This window comes from Triticum urartu, chromosome 1A, assembly GCF_056163025.1.
Source record: "Triticum urartu cultivar PI428250 chromosome 1A, HENAU_Tu73, whole genome shotgun sequence".
NCBI classification, from domain to species: Eukaryota; Viridiplantae; Streptophyta; class Magnoliopsida; order Poales; family Poaceae; genus Triticum; species Triticum urartu.
The window spans coordinates 544,013,609-544,033,805 of NC_141873.1; the positions used below are offsets into that span (position 1 = coordinate 544,013,609).

Here is a 20,197-nt window from a genome sequence, read left to right on the forward strand (position 1 = left end):
AAATATTTAAAAGCAGAGAGAGTATATGACAGTGGCCTAATCTCGAAGCCCTTTCTCCCTTTAGCATACGGTGAGCCGTGCGCGCGGCTGGTATGGCAAAGCGCACGAGCGCCTCGTGCCGTCCTCGTCCCCGCGCGTGCCCAGCTCCCGCGCACCACACGCTGGGTCGTGTTTCCATCAAGGCGGATCATTTCATTTTCTCTTTGCGGCGTGGAATCTGCCGGAGTACCCACCGTCGAGTGCCCGCGTTTTACGGCACCCAGCATCCGCAATCCACATGGACCCATATTTTCTCTAGCTGAGCCGTGGCGACTGAAAAAGAACTTTCTATATCAGGTCGATTCGGGCAAGTAGTTATTTTTATATGTGTGTGTATGCTCTACGTGGGAGTAGTATTGTTTCTTTTCGGACGCACGTGCTAGAGCATACGTACGTACTCCTGCGTGCAAATACGACGGCTCAAACGAATCAAAGAAAATCTCGGTTTCTCAAAAGAAAAAGAAATTTATAGGCGTGAGCGTACGTGCGTCTGCGTTTGTATTGTGTTTAAAAAAACAAATTGATTAGTATACAGTGACTATGGTTTGGGTTTTCAGACAACGTCCAAAGATCCTGCCACCGCAGTCATGTATGGTGAAAAAGCTAAGTGTGGTCGGTGAAAAAGCTAATAAGTAGTCCAAAGTAATCAATCAACTGCTGCTTACATTACTAGTAGTCATAGCGTGTGTCCAAACTTCAGCTAGCATTAGTTGTCACCGTTACCGTTGCCACGTCCGTCGTAGCCCGAATTTCAATGGCTGACTGGTTCCGTTTAATTAATCAGTTTAATTTAATATAAGTCGCCTGAAAATCTGAATTGAATGTCTCAATGTCTATCTTAGGGGTGCAGTTGCTGCCGGCACTTGAACTGAAGGCTGGCGAGGTTTAGAGGGATGACCAGGGACGGTGGGGGGAGGGGGGCTGAGAGGAGGGCGGGGTGGAGCCAACAGGCGGTGGGATGAAGAATGAGCATGGATCTATTTTCTCGGGAAGAAGAACGATAGGAGGAAGAAGACCCTGAACCGTTCATTTTTTATCTAACAACTCAAATTGATCCTGGCAAACCGATCGGCCTAATTCAAGTTTGCAGATGACTTGCGACTGGTCAGTCCTTTAACTAATAGCCCAACGACCATGACCAATCATCAGTAGTGATGGTGTCCTATATAGGGAATGCTAACCACATCGGCTCCCCATGATGGGCTGGACCGAGGACCCCCAAAGAACCAACCAATGGGCCACACTTGTCAGGCCCCATGACGTATTCAATATGGAATCTTTCGAAAACTTGACGCACACTTCAAAACATAATGTAATCCTCGGTGCCACCGACCTAGATGTAACCCTAGGTATCTTTGGTGTCTATATAAACTGAGGGGTTTAGACCATAGAGGCAGAATCATTCACACATACAATCTCGAGAGGGCGTAGAGTTTTACCTATGTACCCCAGCCACAATCAATAAAAATACAAGCAGAACATAGGATTTTACCTCTTCGAGGGGGCCTGAACCTAGGTAAACTAGATGATACTCCGCACGTTGTTGCGGGAATATTTGCAATACATTTCGATGATATGTGATTTCTATGGAACGTGAATAGTGATACTACGTAAACTAAAATTGCAAATCCATACGCTTTATTGTGTTTGATTAATGTATTGTAAAATATTTAATATATGTTTGCATGTTGAGGTGGACATTTTCATGTGCATGAATGCATGTTGTGGTGGGCCTTTTGCCATGCATGTTGCTTGATGATGTGGCATGCTTGCATGTTGAGAGAAATATGTTAATGGGGGCTAGCTATTTAGATATAGAAGATACTGTATTCCTTCTTTAACATGTTATCATTGTGCCAGGATCATCAGCTCAGGACCACCTACCAATATCTGTTGCATTTAGCTCCGTCAAGTAGATTGGCTGATCGATCATCAGCTCGTAACGGCTACAAGTTTCTGTAGTACTCCGTAAAACCGGTATGAAAAGGTTGATATGGTGGACGCTCACCAATTAATCCACAAATCTTCGTAAACCCATTACCCAGATATTATATATTCCTCTTGTATTTTTATAAGGTGGTTCGTAAGTTTTCTCCGGCAGTGTGCGCATCGATTGGCTGCATGATTCAGGGCTCCACGTAGAACATATATTAAAAAAAGTTAGCACTTCAATATGAATCCGACGTTAGATTTTTTAGGTTTAAAATCTGATGCCTTCAAATGTGTTGGATCCTGATCGAATGCATGCCAATTTTTCTGTTGATTTTTGTGCCATATGACAAATTTCACTGTAGAACTTTAATAAATCCTTATACATAAGTATGACAATTTTATCACTTTTGTGAAAGAGTAGTCTTCTCGTATTCGGTGTGGTGTGCACCTACGGCACTGTTCGTAGTGTCGATAGGTTCTCTTGTACTAATTAATACATTCTATCTTCTATAAAAATACGGTACATAATATGCATTCTCTCAAAAAAGTAATACTAATTTTATCTATTTTTGCATTACAATTTTGATCTTCAGATTTTTAGAGCTAAAAACTGCACGTCCGAATTTTAACATCTAAAAAAAATGGTACACCCAAACAGGTCATCAGGTTCATGTTTACAATGCTGGTACCTACCGTTGTCTTTTATTATGTAACCGAGCAGCCACGTCCACACGGATTTTTGTTCGTTTGCCGGCCCCTGATGGAGCCACACCATCGGTGGTCGACAGGGACCTTCCACGTCGACCGTCAGGTCTATTTCAGGGAAGCGCATATGCTCTAACGTAAGGGATACCTACCATATTAGTATTTCCTTTTGGCCCCATGTGCATTGCTAATTTGACTGGTAGCCCAATATAAATTAATTTAAGTAATCCAAGATCCTGCTAGCTATCGCCGTCATGCATGCACGGTGAAAAGCAACAGGGTTTTATACAAAGTAATGACAAGCTGCTTAGATTAAAAAAAAATGACAAGCTGCTTAAAGTACTGCGAGTAGCTAGCACTGTTGTCACCGTCACCGTTGAATGTTCGCCTTGATCCGGATTTCTTGCATCTGAAAATGACTGATTGGGTTAACTAGCACTATATCGCAGCAACCGTGGCCATACGGCCATCGGGCCATGCATACTGTTCCTACACGCATCATTGGCTAGGTAATCTGAATGTAACCGATTGTCAAATCCTGGCTGTAAATTGTACTTGATGATATAAAATGGTTGGCCCGATTGGCCCTCCCTGCTGTCAACAATAAAATAGAAAAATATACGCATCATTGACGATTGCATCAATGTGGGTTACTGGATTGATTATCAGCTCGCACGACACGCGCGACGTTAGCCCACGCATGCATGAAAGAGCATGCTGGCTAATATCTTGCTCCGTGACCCTCTTCCAGTAAGATGGACGACATTGCTTTTATTTTTATTTTTTGCGAACGACGTTGCTGGCCAGCTTTAGTGGCTAGACATTAAGAATAGTCTATTATGTCTTGAAGCCATTTCCACTGGTATAAGACGCACCCAACCTAAAAAGATCATCCTGGGTTGCACTTTAGAGGGCTAGCACGTTGAGGGCAGCATGAATACATGCACGTACGTCCATTCCGTGACCTAACCACCACCCAGGTTAATGATCAAATCCAGGGCACATGCAGCTACTGTACAACGTAGAGCATGCACTAGCACGTGGAGCCCTTGCCGGACTAGCTAGTACGTATTTTTTTGCCAGACTAGCTAGTATAGCCTTTCTGCCTGCAATGGGTTTACATATACATATCCAGGCCTCGGTTAGGACAGCAAACGCCGTACCCAATACCAAGAATAGTTATCGGTAACCTATATCTATCTCTCCCACTATCTGGCCCGACTAATTAGCAGTCGCACCTGCCATCAGCTCAATGATCATTTCAATAAGCTAATTAAGCTAAGCACCCTTTGGGCTCGCGGAGGAGCCGAGGAGGCAAACAGGGGACGTTGCTTTTCTATTCATGGGATCCGACGAGGAACGACGTATAGTTGTTTATCTCAATTTTCTTGCGTGATTGATGTGAGAAATGCTTGATTACTATATCGTCGCCGTGTACCTAGATCCGGTTCTTGCCATCCATGGGATTATATATCCTGGGCCGATATAGATCGTGCGCTGGCTAGATCTGCTCGGCGGCACGACACACGCCTTCCTTTTTCTACTACTATGATGATCCGAGGAGCCATGGCGGTGTGCATGAATTTGTCCCCAAGCTGAGTCATTTTCTGGTGTAACCACCCAAAAGAGGCTTAATACATGCTTTCTTAACACTATCGGGCCATTCGACAGTATAGAGTCGCCGTTGACCCATGTGACGTTGATATTTTCATAACACCATCCTCTTTGAACTGTTTTTTTTTACTGCAAACAAATGTACCAATAGGCCATGGGGATTGCTTCCTTCACACCCATCTTTGTTGCAACAGGTAAGGTTCCATTCGTAGTGCATAATTGGTGTTCCAATACCAATATGGCTGATCCGGAACGATCAACTTGTACTTTGCCTCACAAAGGTTTTGTTTGCTCATGTTCTCGATCAAGGCATGACTATCACGCGATACAATATCGCGCGACTGAGTGATGTGTAACCTGAGGGAACCTACAGTTTGCACTGGATTTTTAGGTTTGATTAATGTTGGTGAAAAGTTAGAAAATGTGGCATTTACGTACGCCAAGATTTGGTTCCTTGCAAAAAAAGACCAGTGCTCTCCCTATGATCAAAAATTAATATGGATCGGAGGGAGCACTAGGGTTTTTTAATGAATCACAGACATCCTTATATAGAAGACATGAAGATGCGCAGTTAAACATCTTGTTTTTGTACGGAACTGCCTTTTGTGTTTAACTCTTGTATACAGTCGAAATATAAAGTCTATTGCGTGCATGAGTTAACATGGAGATGGTAAATAAAAAAAACATGGAAATGGGGGTAGAAGGGTCAAAGACAACCAGTGCACTTTTTTTACCTTAAAATGCAATCTCACTGGCTGGTGGGACCACACTAGCCCACGAGCCCACAACGGACACTGGCGCCGTTCCACCTGTGATTGGCCACCACCACACAGAAAAAGCCCAGAAAACAACACGAAGCTGCAGGAGAGAGAAAGAGAGAAACCCACCCAAGCCAGAGCCAGAGCCAGACGCCGCGTGCACCGAGCAGAGAATGGCGCCGACGCCGATGGCCGGGGACGGCCCGATCGCCGCGGTGGCCCCGCGCACCCCTCCCCCGCCGTCCGCCTCGGCCGAGGCGGCGGCCTCCGGCTCCGGCTCCGGCGCCGCGGCGGGGTCGGCGGCCGAGGCGCCCGTGCTGATATTCGTCTACTTCCACAAGGCGATCCGCGCGGAGCTGGACAGGCTGCACGCCGCGGCGGTGCGGCTCGCCACGGAGCGCGGAGGGGACGGCGACGTCGCGGCGCTCGACACGCGGTGCCGCTTCCTCTTCTCCGTGTACAGGCACCACTGCGACGCCGAGGACGCGGTACGGTTGTTTATTCATGGCGCACCCGGAGCCTCTGAGTTCGGATTAGCTTTATCGGTGAATTTGCGACGGATAATTGGGCTACGATGTGTTGGAATGCGGAATTGTGGCTGTGCTGGCGTTTAGGTCCGCTGAATTGTGGGATAAGTTCCGGGGATTTGGGTTTGATTCGGGGTTCAGAGTGAGGCGTAACACTGCCGTGATCTGAAAATGGACAGAGTTTGTAGGTATGGTGTCATGGTGATATGCTCAAATAGTATGGGGCACGCTTACGATCTTGCATATACTTCACCGCGTGATAGCGAACTATTCCCTGCATTCTACATTATCCTTTTAATGCATTTCCTGGATTTTACTAGCATTTTGTTGCAAACGCCTAGGCATGTCTTAACTGAACTGTTAAACCATGGCCCTTGAGCATCTAATCACAGGGTCCATCGCAGAGTACATAATCTCTCTTTACATTTGCCGTTTGCAAAAGAAAAGGTTCTGTGTTTAATAAATTGTTCACTTGGTATGGGTATGGGTGCTCTAACTGAAAATGAACTTTCCTGGCATTTGCTTCACTTGGTATGGGATGTGCCTGTGATACGTTAATTGTTCAACACATATTTTACGGGGAAGTGGTGTGCCTGTGATATGTTCATTGTTCAGAGCATGAGCTTTACGGCCTGGTATCATTTACTCTAGACTGACTTCCTATCTTATATTGATGTATTTGTGAAATTTTGTAAGCCAACTTTAATTACGTATACGTTCACACTAGGGAAAATTTGGAGCTAATATTTGCCTTTGATGATTGCAGGTTATCTTTCCAGCACTCGATATTCGAGTCAAGAATGTAGCAGGGACGTATTCCCTTGAGCACAAAAGGGAAAATGATCTCTTTGCCCACCTGTTCTCTCTATTACAGCTTGATGTACATAGCGATGATGGTGTCCGGAGGGAGATTGCATCCTGTGCTGGAGCAATTCGAACATTTATAACTCAACATATGTTCAAGGAAGAAGAACAGGTTTTTCCATTTCCCTGATTAGTATGTTCTGCTGTTTGTATGCTGTTTGTTGAAATGACACTCAAAGGCGATTTCATTTCCCTGTCAGGCAGCAGTACGAGATATGTTGTCATAGTTGTAATTGCCTAAATGGATGTGGTATGAAGCTTCATATTAGGAAGTTTTGAGTTGTCTAATCAAACTAAGAAGTTGTAATGAAAGTAATTAAAATCATATGCTGGGTAGTGGGACCTTGGGATGTACTTTTGCCTCAAGGTCTTTAACACTGAGAAGATGTTATGTAAGAGTATAAGCAATAACATACAGATCTAGATACAGCTGCTGGTCAGTTATATGCACTCATTTTTCAGGCAGTTTTATGCACTTATGCCATTTGGCACCCTTTAGTTGCTCCTGCAGCGTCTGTAGTAAAGTAGTTTTCCTATTGTCCACGGTCTACTTCAATCTACATTTACCAACAGTATAGTGAACTACAGAAAAAAAAATGAAGTAACACCATTTCGTACAAAGCGGTAGAAGGTTAGGCACACGTTGGAAGATGTTTCTAAGCACCGTCTTCCCGCCGATTGATAATCTCCTCTGTATCCAACGTTATGCTCTAATATAAGGGTCATGTCACGTCACTGGGGTACGTAGTATGCTGGTATACAAAACCTAAACGCTGATTCCAAGTTTGTATGCAACTTGTGGTCTGCTGAAAAGACTATATGATCAGGAAGCCACCTATTTGAGTACTATAGTATCTCTAGAATGTCTTTATTGGCATGCTCACTAGTTGTGCCCTGTATTTGAGATATATTTTTTGCATTCTGTGCTCCCTATGCATGCTTATTATTCAATACCTTACTGCATAACAGTGTTAAGACATGTGCTGGTAAAGCACAGAAGCTTTGATTAAACTGATTTTTACATCTCAGAGAACTCAATGGTGAACCTAACTGTGAAAATGAAAGTTCACAATGAGAAGTTTCTCTTGGACTCTTATAAATGATGCATAAAAACTTTTTATTATATATTTGATGACAAGTTGTCACTTTGTGTTATGTCTATATTAGTGTCCTCCTCTGTCATTATTTGTTCCTTTCAGCATAGTGCATACAGTTTTGGCGTCTAATCATCCGTGGATGTCTCAGGTCTTCCCGTTGCTTATCACAAAGTTTTCATATGACGAGCAAGCTGATTTAGTCTGGCAGTTCATATGCAACATCCCTGTTAACATGATGGCAGATTTTCTTCCATGGCTTTCATCTTCTGTTTCACCTGATGAGCACCAAGATATTCTTAACTGCTTACATAAAATAGTTCCTCAAGAGAAACTTCTCCAACAGGTCCGGATTAATTATGATGCATCTTCTCCTAACAACAATTTTTGTTATGTTATTTGATTTTAATCTCAGAATTCGTCTAGGTTGTATTTGCATGGATAGGAGGGAAAGCAGCAACTGTGGCACACGATTTTTACAATTCTTGTTCAAAAGGCAGTTATAGATGTGAGGATATCTCTCACCAAATAGACAAGCAAATATGCTCACACGAGAATTCTAAAATTGGAAAGAGGAAGTACGCAGAATCTAATCATAGTCAGCTTGAAACACATCCTATAGATGAGATATTGTATTGGCACGATGCTATCCGGAAAGAATTGAGTGATATAGCAGAGGAGACAAGAAAGATCCAGCAGTCTGGAGACTTCTCCAATGTATCAGCCTTCAATGTGAGGCTTCAGTTTATTGCAGATGTGTGCATCTTCCACAGGTATGTGGCTTTGAATGTCGACTCATGTGCACCTTTGTTTCAATCTTGATGAATAACCAATTTCTTGTACAACATGTGCATCATGACAACTAATGAATTATCTCTATTATGGCATACATGTTTATAATTTATTTTGATCGAAAGGGGTTCCCCCCCCCCCCCCACTTTTTATTAAAGGCGGGGCACAGCATAGACCCAGACTGTTAACAAGCATTCGGGTTCACCAGGAGCGGCAAACCAGACATTATTATGCAACACCTACACCGCAAACCATAACAGTAGACCTCATTCAGCGCCACGCAGGGCAGTTCAAAACCCACACACTCTAGAAGTTCATCAGCGCACACACGGGAGGACAGGATGATCCATCAGCATCACCCCGAATGGGCCTTCAGCACACCCCCGCCCCGGGGCCTTTTTGAGCACGCTCTCAGCCCCCAGCCCAGGCGATCCTGAGTAGCTCGCCTCTTCGTCGGTCCAGGAGTAGGAGGCAGCGTCGGAGCAGCACCGATTGGTCGCCCTTGCACAGGATCTTCCATTGGTGTAGAGATGAGCTGATCCGCCCCAACACCGCTTGGGTACTTGTCCATGGTATCCCCTGGAAACACATATCGTTACGCATAGTCCAAATCCCCCAGATGGAGGCAACACAAGCAATGTTGACCACAGATCTTTTGTTGTTCAGCTTCCAAAAGGAAGATAGTTCAGCCATATCTTTTGGAATATTAAAACTAAAAGTATCAGCTACATCTAGCCAAATTTGCTGAGCCACTACACAATCAAAGAATAAATGATGAACAGTTTCATTCTCATTACAAAACAAACAACACAAGTTATCAACCACCCTTCTTTTGCTTAAGTTGTCTCTGGTAAGAATTTTGTTATTATATGCTAACCACAAAAAGACCAAGTATCTGTTGGGAACAACAATTTTCCAGAAATTTTTCCAAGTCGGGGTAGAAACCCCTCCCCAGTTTATCATGTTGTAGAAAGATTTAACAGAATAAATTCCAGATGACTCCAAAAGCCAGACAGGCTGGTCCTCCTCATCAGTTAGGGTCTTAGTAGAAATTACCCGAATCAGGTCATGCCATCTACCCATAAAACCAGCATCCACACATCTATTAAATGTGAGTTTCAAATTAGTACCATCCCATACCTCAGCTACTGCACATTTCTGTTGTTGACAAATTTCATAGACCTCCCAAAATTGAGTTTTCAGGGAAGAATCCCCAGCCCAAGCGTCGTCCCAGAAACTGATTTTGTCCCCTTTGCCCAAATTCCATCTGAAAAAAGGTCTAATACCTTCAAAAGCCCAGGTAACCCCTTTCCAAAAGGGCGACCCTACACCTTGTTTGGCCCAAAGCAAATTGGGTTTATCAGTTCTATATTTATGATCAATTAGTCTACCCCAATCATTGTCATGGTTTGTGAAGTATCTTTTTGCCCAAGAAGCTAGCAAGGCCATGTTGAACTCTCTCAAGTTGGGAACCCCCAGGCCCCCAAACTCCTTTTTCTGAGAAATCATCCCCCATTTAGCAAGATGATATTTGTGCTCATCTCCCTGGTCACCCCAGAAGAAGTGAGCCATCTGAGATGTGATGGCATTTATAGCCCATTTAGGAAATTTTATCACAGACATCAAATACATTGGAATGCTAGTGATACAGGCTTTAAGCAGTACAAGTTTTGCCTCATAACTGAGTAACCTCCCCTTCCAACCACAAATCCTTTTAATGATTTTATCTATAATGTATTGGATATCCTCCCTTCTTAGGTTAAGGTAGTGAAGTGGAACCCCCAAGTATTTGAGAGGGAAATCTCCCATCTTACAGCAAAAAATTTGGGATAACAGTTTGGCCTCATCAGCATTCATATTTATTGGCACTACTTCACATTTATCATAGTTAATTCTCAACCCAGAAAGGTTTTCAAAACAAGCAAGCAACCACTTTAAGTTTTTTACATACTCAGTTTTAGGGTTAAGAAACAATATCGTGTCATCTGCATATTGCAAGCAGATAAGACCACGTGGGATAATATGGGGAACAATCCCAGATATAATATTGCTATTGACGGCCTTCATCAGCATTCGGGAGAATACATCTACCACCAAATTGAATAGCATAGGGGAACTAGGGTCTCCTTGTTTCAGCCCTTCCCCCCACACCCCCCCCCCCCCCACCCCCCACAAAATAAGGACCTAGAACATCGTTAATTTTAACACTGAAAGAGCTTTGTTTTAGAATTGACAAGTTCCACCTAATCCACTTAGGGCCAAAGCCCCTGGAAGTTAACATCTCCACCAGGAAATCCCAGTTGACACGATCATACGCTTTTTCATAATCTAACTTGAGAACAATCCCAGGTTCTTTAGATTTATGAACTTCATGGATAGCCTCATGGGCAGTCACTACACTTTCCAGTATAAATCTACCTCTCACAAAAGCAGACTGGCAAGGGGCCAGCAGCCTATGGCCTATAGGGGAAACCCTATTTGTCATGGCTTTGCTAAAAATCTTCACAGAGCAGTTGCTTAAACAAATAGGTCTAAATTTTTTCATATTCTTGGCATCTGGTTCTTTAGGAATGAGAGTGACTATAGAGTAATTTAGCCTCTGGATATCCAGAGATCCTCTCTCAAAATCCCTCACAAGTGCCATAAAGTCTCCTTTAATAATTTCCCAGAAATGTTGGTAAAATATAAAGGACAGACCATCAGGCCCAGGGGCTCCACTGGCATATGAGCCCATAATGGCTTCCTTAATTTCTTCTTCTGAAAAAGGCCTTTCTAATATCTCATTCTCAGCTTCAGTTACCCGTTCCTCTTCAGACCAAAAATGGTCATCCAGGTGAATGTTATACATCATTGCTTACACATAATTTGACAACACAATACTTGTATATGAACAAGTTTAGTGTATATTCATCATTACATATGAACATAGATGCATCCAATAAAATGCCTTGACGTCCAGTGGTGCTTCAGGTGCGCAACTCATGTGAATAACCATGGAGTTGTGAAAAACCGAGATACCATCAAGCACAGTGAATGAGTAGTATTACCAGTATTGTGAATATGTTACTTTCTTTGCTTTGGGTTTGTATGGTTTTCCTCAAAAGAGCTGGGTCTTTATAGATCCCAGTCCTAAGTTTTTATTTTATCCTGTGAAGTTTCCTAATCCCGTATCCTTTGTTTGATCAGTTGTGTTTCTCTTTTGTTCATCTTCAGTATTGCCGAAGATCAAGTTATATTTCCTGCAGTTGATGGTGAAGTGTCCTTTGAGCAGGAGCATGCTGAACAAGAACAGCGGTTTAACAAATTTAGATGTTTAATTGAAGAAATCCAAACAGCTGGAGCCAGATCAACTGCGGTGGATTTTTACTCTGAGTTATGTTCACAGGCTGATCAGATAATGGAGGAAATGGAGAAGCACTTCAACAATGAGGAAACAAAGGTGACCTTTTTAAGAAACAAAAGCTAGCCTAGTAGTTAAGAAGCTGGAACCATTTCCCTCTCAATGTGATAAGCGGGGTCTCATCTATAGTTCACCTTCTTATCTAGGTACTTCCTCAAGCTAGGATAAATTTCTCACCAGAGAAACAAAGAGAACTCCTATATAGGAGTCTCTGTGTCATGCCGCTGAAGTTACTGGAGCAGGTTTTACCATGGTTTGTATTAAAGCTGGATGATGCAAATGGACAGTCTTTTCTTCAGAATATGTTCTTGGCAGGTGCGTTTTTCAATTTAATAGTTTGTTCTATGCCTCTAAACTGCACTAGCTGTATAAAACATCTTCAAATTTGCATGAAACAGCACCTTCCTCTGAAACTGCACTGGTTACTCTTCTCTCCGGCTGGGCATGCAAAGGTCGTTTGAAGGATATATCCAATTCGGGAAAATTCATATGCTTGCCATCAGGAGCAGAGGGCTGCCCGTTGGTTGGAGATGAGTTAAAAAGTTGTCAGTCATTCTGCCCATGTTCATTGGCCAGCAACGGAACTTTTTCAGTACCTTTGCAGACAGAAAACGGTTCAAGGCCAGTCAAGCGAGGGAATCATGCAGAATCTATTACGAACAGAAATCACTGCTTACAAACTACTGACATTGAAGAGTCTCGATGTAGCAAGAAACCTTGCCACATTCCTGGGTTAAGAGTGGAAAGTAGCAACTTTGGTGCTGATTTATTTACTTCTGTAAACTCTTTTCGCTCACTGTCTTCCAGTTATTCTGCACCTTCTTTACACTCAAGTCTTTTTTCATGGGAGACAGACACGACATTTTCCAGCCCAGATAGCATCTCTAGGCCAATTGATGCAATATTCAAATTTCATAAGGCAATTCGCAAAGATTTAGAGTACTTAGATGTTGAATCTGGAAATCTCATTGATGGAGATGAATCTTGCCTTCGCCAGTTCGTCGGAAGATTTCGCCTACTGTGGGGTCTTTACAGAGCACATAGCAATGCGGAAGATGACATTGTCTTCCCTGCTCTTGAATCGAAAGATGCACTACATAATGTCAGTCACTCATACACCCTTGATCACAAACAGGAAGAAGAATTATTTAAAGATATATCCACCATACTGCTTGAGCTTTCACATTTACGTGATGATTCGGCTCACCCCATTGATGAAATTGATGAAGCTGGAAAAGGCCATATTTGTTCATACAGTGAGATTGATTGGTCCAGAAAGCATAATGAACTTTTAACAAAGCTTCAAGGAATGTGCAAGTCTATCCGGTTTACCTTGTCTAATCACGTGCATAGAGAAGAACTTGAGTTGTGGCCACTGTTTGATAAACATTTCTCCGTGGATGACCAAGATAAGATTGTAGGTCGTATAATTGGATCTACAGGAGCTGAGGTTCTGCAGTCAATGATACCTTGGGTTACATCGGCACTTAGTCTAGATGAACAGAACAAGATGATGGATACATGGAAGCAGGCAACGAAGAATACAATGTTTGATGAATGGCTAAACGAATGGTGGAAGAGTTCACCAACTTCATCTGGCCCCTCAAATGAGGCCTCCTCCTCCCTTTCAGAAGGTCTGCTCTGTTTTTTTTCTAGACTCTCCTCTTCAAACTCTTCCACCATGTTTTTGTTCACTATTTTACATATGTATATACTCTCTCCACTTGGTAGTATATTTTACAAGTCAAATGTTTTATCCATAGGAAAACCTTAATTGAGACCCACACTGTTTGCTAAAGCAGATACGAATACGAGAATCACCACTTACACTGGGTTATTTCTAAAGAGGAGGATATAACTTGCAATGAGCATCATATGAAATTCTTACTCAAAGTTAAATGCTGTGTTACTTAAGTAAGACATGACAACTATTTTGGCATAAATAGTGGTGACCCGGTTGAATATAAAGTTGCAAGCATGATGTTTGATAGTTTGCTTGGACAAAGGGAAATATTAGAGAAGGTTCCAGTTTAGGGCAAAGAAGACAGCAAAACTATATCAATGCATTTCTTTGCAACAACTAAAACTGACAATATGGACTACCTGGTTTCTCTGGGTTATTTCAATGATCAAATGTTGACATGATACAATCCTTGGTCATGTAAATTTGTGATAAAGGGGAACAGTCAAGGAGAATGAAGTTGGACATATCATACGTAAGAGCAACTGGCTAGAAAAATACGTCAGATACTAAAATAGTGGGATTGGGGCGTACATTTATGATGAACGAGGAAATAATCTTCTACACCTACTGTTGAAGTATAGCATGTTGCAGTTTTGAGGTTCAGATTTTTATTTCACCGAGTCTTTCTTTTCTTTTGCCCTGTAGAAAGCCAAGAAAACCTTGACCAGAGTGATCAGATGTTTAAGCCTGGTTGGAAGGACATTTTCCGAATGAATCAAAGTGAGCTCGAGGCCGAGATACGAAAGGTTTCTCAAGATTCTACTCTTGATCCAAGGAGGAAAGCATATCTAATCCAAAATCTCATGACGAGGTTTGTCATTTTAAAGTTACAGCAAATAAATTGTAGGGGCTATTGCTGCTGTTTCACCCCAAAGATTTTGTATATTTAATTGGAATGACTGGTTGCATATTTCATATTGTCAATTACATGAATTTCAGCCGCTGGATAGCTGCTCAGCAGAAATCACCACAACCAAGATCAGAAGATCACAATGGATCTACTGTAATACCTGGATGTTTTCCTTCTTATCGAGATCCAGAGAAACAAATATTGGGTTGTGAGCATTACAAAAGAAACTGCAAGCTTGTTGCTGCCTGCTGCAATAAGCTGTTCACATGCAGGTTCTGTCATGATAAAGTTAGTGATCATACAATGGAGAGGTAAACTTAGTACTACCAATGTCATCTGTCTTCTGTGCTGACTGCTTAGCATTCTATAATTCTCACAGTAGCAGAGAATGGTCAACGTTCCCTTCTGAACACATGATCCAAATATTGCTGAAAAAAATGAGAATTGGATAACCTAGTGGTTAATTTGCTCTCATGTAAAGCAGCAAGGCGGCATGATTATTTTAGGCGCTTACTCATCATGGCTCTTGGATTGTTTTTTCTTCTTTCTCCTTCATCCATGTGTTCCGGAAGTTAAATTCACTTGGAAATAATTGGCTTAAAAGCTTTAAATGGGCTAACATAGGCCTTGTGAACTTCTTATCTTCCCCATTTGTAGCTTTTAATTGCTTTGCCTTAGCCATGTGGTAGTAGTATATAAAAATACATGATCTTTTCTGTAGTACCATTGATTGTTAGAGATATGTTGTGAGATAATAAGCTAAACTGATATTGCTCACATTGTGGTATTACAATTTTTAGGAAAGCAACTTTGGAGATGATGTGTATGTTATGTATGAAAGTTAAGCCAGTTGGTCCAAATTGCCAAAGTCCTTCTTGCAATGGGCTATCAATGGCAAAATATTATTGCAGTATATGCAAGTTTTTTGATGATGAAAGGTAAAACCTGAACTTGCTTGCTAGGTTTCAGTTTCTCTTGCAGTAATAGTTTTTCCCTTGTGTGTGTGTGTGTGTGTGTGTGTGTGTGTGTGTGTGCACATAAATGAATGTTTGCTCCATGATTTGTGTAGTCTTTTGGTTTGGATGGTTATCTCTATCCTCACATATGAAACCAAACTTTGCACTCAACCATGAACATCAGATTGGACATAAATATATCAACATGATATTAGTTAACAGGCTGAGGCATCTATTGTCATTGTGGGAACTAGCTAACCCCCAGAGGGTTCTCTAATTACAAAAGAACACTTCTACCACCTCTCTTCTATTTCCTTGTTTCCTACCACTTACTAAAGCCAAAATGTAGGATACCTTACTGGTGGACGGTGGCTGAACTTTAATTGCCAGTCCTCAAATGCGTGCTCATCTGCATCCAAGAATACTTACCAGTCCGTTAAGTTGCTTCGAATAATACACCATCTCTGTAATGTAGGTGCATTTATGCTATGATTAATGCATCATGTGGCTCATGACTGCAGTCCGCCTGTGCATACCTCTTTTTAAATTTCAATTATGTGCAAAAGTACAGGCCAGTTGGTAGTAGGTTCCGTTTTGTGTTTTGTGTAATGTGTTTTCCATCTCCATAATATATTGCAGATGTCTAACTATGTGAACTTTACAGGAGTGTGTATCATTGCCCTTTTTGCAATTTGTGTCGTCTTGGGGAAGGATTGGGCACTGACTTCTTCCACTGCATGAAATGCAACTGTTGCCTCGGCTTGAAACTGAAAGAACACAAATGTCGGGAAAAGATGCTTGAGATGAATTGTCCAATCTGTTGCGACTTCCTATTCACGTCAAGTGCAGCAGTTAGAGGTCTTCCATGTGGGCATTTCATGCATTCAGCATGCTTTCAGGTATGATAGCCTAGTTGCAACCTGATGCATTTTTTATGTACTCTGTGAGTCTACTCTGACAATGTCGTCAACTCCAGGCATATACTTGCAGTCACTATACCTGTCCAATCTGCAGCAAATCCTTGGGAGATATGACGGTAAGTTGCATCACTTGATACCGAAACTGTTTCTGCATTTCCCTCTGATGACTGTGTTCTATCTCATGAAATTTAGAAATTTCAGAAACTAATGTTTTCGAGTTAACGATTTCCTCTGTATTAACGCCACATTTCTTTTAAAAGCAAAGCGAACGAATTAACATGAAGTCCATATATATCCTCTGTTTCTCTGCAGGTGTACTTTGGAATGCTCGACGGCTTGCTGGCTGCAGAAGAGCTTCCTGAGGAATACCGGAACCGGTGCCAGGTACACCATTTCTCTCATTCCGATTGTTTGTTCTTTCCATTGACTGAAGGATTTACGCTGCCGCTCTGCCTGGTTGCTCCAGGATATACTCTGTAACGACTGCGGCAGAAAAGGGCTTTCTCGGTTCCACTGGCTGTATCATAAATGCGCCGCCTGCGGCTCGTACAACACCAGAGTTATCAAGACCGAGGCACCCGACTGTTCCACGTCGAATTAACAGGCGAGTTCGTTTTCTGTTTTCTTCTTCTGCTCGATTCTTTTGGGAATTCGCCTCTGTAATATATCTCGATACAGAGGAACATTGCATATGTGTAGCTGTGATGCTTAATAAAGTCAGTTCGAAGCATGGATGGAGGTCACTTTTGGTTAGCAACGCGGCTAAGATGTCAGTTCACTATAGCAAAACGCTAAATAGTTCTATGTTACATACGCCCGGCCCCGTCTCTAGGATAATGCGTTGGGACAGTGAACTGGCGGCGTGAATAGAGCCGTGGCCGCCTGCCACTGCCACGTTCCCCTCTCCGCTCCAACTGGCCACTTCGGCTTTGCGTCTCGTGGGGCACTGCCACTGCCAGGGTGCTACGGGTGCACCGGGCCGCACACTCCTGTCACGGCAAAGTTCGCGACGAGCCGAACGCCGCGCGCGGTACGGGCACGGGCACGGCACGGCAACATCCTCTCATCTGGCTCTCGTCTCGCCCACGTGAATGAGGTCTCGATAAATACCCTCTAGGTCTCTCAAAAGGCCGCCATTTGTGGCTTCTTCAGCCCCTTGATGTTAGTCATATATCCCTTTGAACCTTGTCATTAATCAATAAAGCGAGTGTGTTTTTTATTTTAGCCTAAAAGAAAGGTTAGGCAGATCCCAGTTTTGTTGAGATTTCAGGGTCCGAACTCGAAAGGAGGAACTGATCCAACCGTTAGTGTACGAGAAGCAACGGTTGGATCAGATTGGGTCTCAGCTGCAACTAGAGGACAGGCATGGACCTCCAGACATTAACGCGTGCACGGGAGGGAGCACGGCATGCACGACTGAGCGATGACGTCACCGTGTCATTCAGATGACCATGGTTTTCTCAAGATTTAGGGGGGGTTTGGAGGACTTTTTCTAGTCTCAGGGACTAATCAAAAAAGACTCACCAGTAGTCTTTTTCTAGTCCCTCCCGTTGGATTTTTTTATAGACTTTTTCTAGTCTCTGGGTCCCTGAACCAAACACCCCCCCCCCCCCCCCCCGAAGCACGGCCAGCGGCATCAACACTACCAACAAAACATCCAGCAGCCCCGGCGATCTCGTCATGGAGCGCACCCATTTTGTTTTCTGTTTTTACCGGACCTGGGCAAAATTCAGCATTTCAGATTTTTTTTCTTAGAAAGTTCCAGACGAAAAGCCACAAACAAAAGGATATTGAAATTTGGAACGAAAAGTGGCCGAAATTTGCTCAAATTTCTACTAAATTGTTAAGCAGAACGAAACTATGTCACGGAATCATTTTCAACTAGACAATACCCCGTGATGAAGCTATGTATCTAGGGTAGGGCCACGGACCTGTCCTAACTGCCCAATCCAAGGACACCTCTAGGATAAATCACCTTTCAATCGACTTGGAGGTGTTCACTCGACAGACTCGAAGACACTCGACCAAGAAGCAATTACTCGACCAAGATCCAACCACTCGACGGCCAGGAGAGCTAAAGTCACTCCGCACACTAACGGCCGGTCATTAAGTAGCTTTTATGGTCATCATAGCACTTTATTACTAGCGTTATCAGTAACGCCTAGCCTTAATGTACATTGAACCCTTCGTAACGTGGGCTGGCCGGGGTCCTGGCGCACTCTATATAAGCCACCCCCCTCCACAGGGACAAGGGTTCGCACCTTTGTAACTCATACACACATAATCCAGTCGACCGCCTCCGGGCTCCGAGACGTAGGGCTTTTACTTCCTCCTAGAAGGGCCTGAACTCGTAAACCTTGTGTCCTTACAACCTCTCCATAGCTAAGACCTCGCCTCTCCATACTTACCGCCTACATTACTGTCAGACTTAGAACCACGACAGTTGGCGCCCACCGTGGGGCAGGTGTTTTAGCGTTTTGTTGGAGGAGTTGCGATCTTTTCCGACCCGAATCATCATGGTTTTCGACGGAGTTTTGGTGGAGGGCCGCGAGATCCGTCTCGGCGCGCTCACGTTCATCGCCGACGACTCCGCCTGGCTTCAGGAGGCTCCGCTCGACGTGGACGCACTCCCTGTCTGCGGGGCAATGCACTTTAGCGCGTGCGTCCGCGGCGTTCTCCTGCGGCAACCGTCGACCCCCTACCGGTCGGCTCCTGTGTTGTCCTCCCTCCCCGTTTCCCGCCGGCGCAAGCGCTCTGGTCGGTCGAGACTTCAGTGGTGGGTGAGACACGCGGTGGCCCGTCAGTCGGCCACCCCTCAAGTCGCGGCGATCGAGCCCGACGAATCCCTCTACGGCCTGTTCGACTGGCTCCGAAGAGACTGCATCCGAGTGCGACAGCAGCGATCCGGCGGCGGAGGTTCTGATGGTCGACGGACCGCCCAGTCCCCCCGGTTTTACCCGCACCGACGGAGGCGCAGGAGGAGGCGACCCGTCGCGTCCCCATGAGGAGTATCTTCCCGAGCCTCTCACGTCGCTGCAGAGAGAAGAACTTCGCCGCCGGAACATGGATGCGCTGCACACCCCTATCGTTGGAGAAACCCCCGAGGCTCGCGCCTTGGAGGACGCGCGCCTGGCAAACTTGGCCGAGCGCACTCGACGAGCGTGCGCGACAACGGGTTCCCGAATCCAGTCGACGTCAGCTCTTCCCGCCCCCGCGGGTATATCGGACTCCGATTCAGAATTTAGTAGCTGCGGCCCGTATAGCGGAGTCGATTCAGCCTTCCCAGTCGGAGGCTGGCAGAGGCTTGTTGCAGATCAGAGCGTTACTCCGGGCAACAGGAGATCAGAATTCCGCTGTTTCTCAGTCGCGGAACAGAATTCACAGCAGATCCGTTGCCGCGGACACAGTCCAGTCGGCTCACAGCCCGAGATCTCCCCCGAGGCGTGAGGGACGTGGAGACCGGCGTGACCAGTATGGGAACCATGAGCAGTATGATCACCGAGTCGATCGTGACGGTCGACGTCGAGTGCCCACGCCTCCCCCGAGGAGCGGGTCGTATGTGCCTCGCCAGCAGGATGACAGGCGCCCTCATAGTGGTGGGCGAAGGATTCCAGTCGACCCCAGAGGGCCAGGCTTTGACGCGAGATCCATCCTCGTCCAAGGTCTGGTCAATAGGAACAGGGCTCATCGAGAAGGCCACGACAGAGATGCGCCTACCAGCAGCAGAGTACATGTTTCGGGGCCAGAGTGCTTTAGTAGAGCCATCAGGGCTGCTGTGATTCCTCCCAATTTCAGGTTGGCGACTGGAGTCAGTAAGTTCACTGGCGAGTCCAAGCCCGATACTTGGCTTGAGGACTACCGAGTGGCCATCCAGATTGGCGGCGGCAATGATGAAGTGGCCATGAAGCACCTGCCTCTCATGTTGGAGGGCTTGGCCAGAGCGTGGCTAAACCAGTTAGCACCTAGCAGCATTTACACTTGGGAAGATCTCTCCCGAGTGTT

General features: G+C 44.4%; 1 protein-coding gene across 2 annotated transcripts; it reads left to right on the forward strand.

Moving 5' to 3' along the window:
• The first annotated feature begins 5,148 nt into the window (after window positions 1-5,148).
• Window positions 5,149-16,925, forward strand: LOC125527749 (zinc finger protein BRUTUS). Of its 2 annotated transcripts, none has more exons than XM_048692269.2 (14): window positions 5,149-5,536; window positions 6,342-6,551; window positions 7,685-7,879; window positions 7,960-8,306; window positions 11,512-11,764; window positions 11,872-12,040; window positions 12,124-13,359; window positions 14,115-14,280; window positions 14,409-14,630; window positions 15,120-15,257; window positions 15,940-16,174; window positions 16,252-16,311; window positions 16,508-16,579; window positions 16,662-16,925. In XM_048692269.2, the coding sequence occupies exons 1-14, from the start codon at window positions 5,222-5,224 to the stop codon at window positions 16,794-16,796; spliced, it is 3,753 nt and encodes a 1,250-aa protein (XP_048548226.2). In that variant the 5' UTR covers window positions 5,149-5,221; the 3' UTR covers window positions 16,797-16,925. The 2 variants fall into 2 exon arrangements, with proteins under 2 accessions (XP_048548226.2, XP_048548236.2); XM_048692279.2 differs by having other exon boundaries at window positions 5,150-5,536; window positions 11,539-11,764.
• Window positions 16,926-20,197: the final 3,272 nt, after the last annotated feature.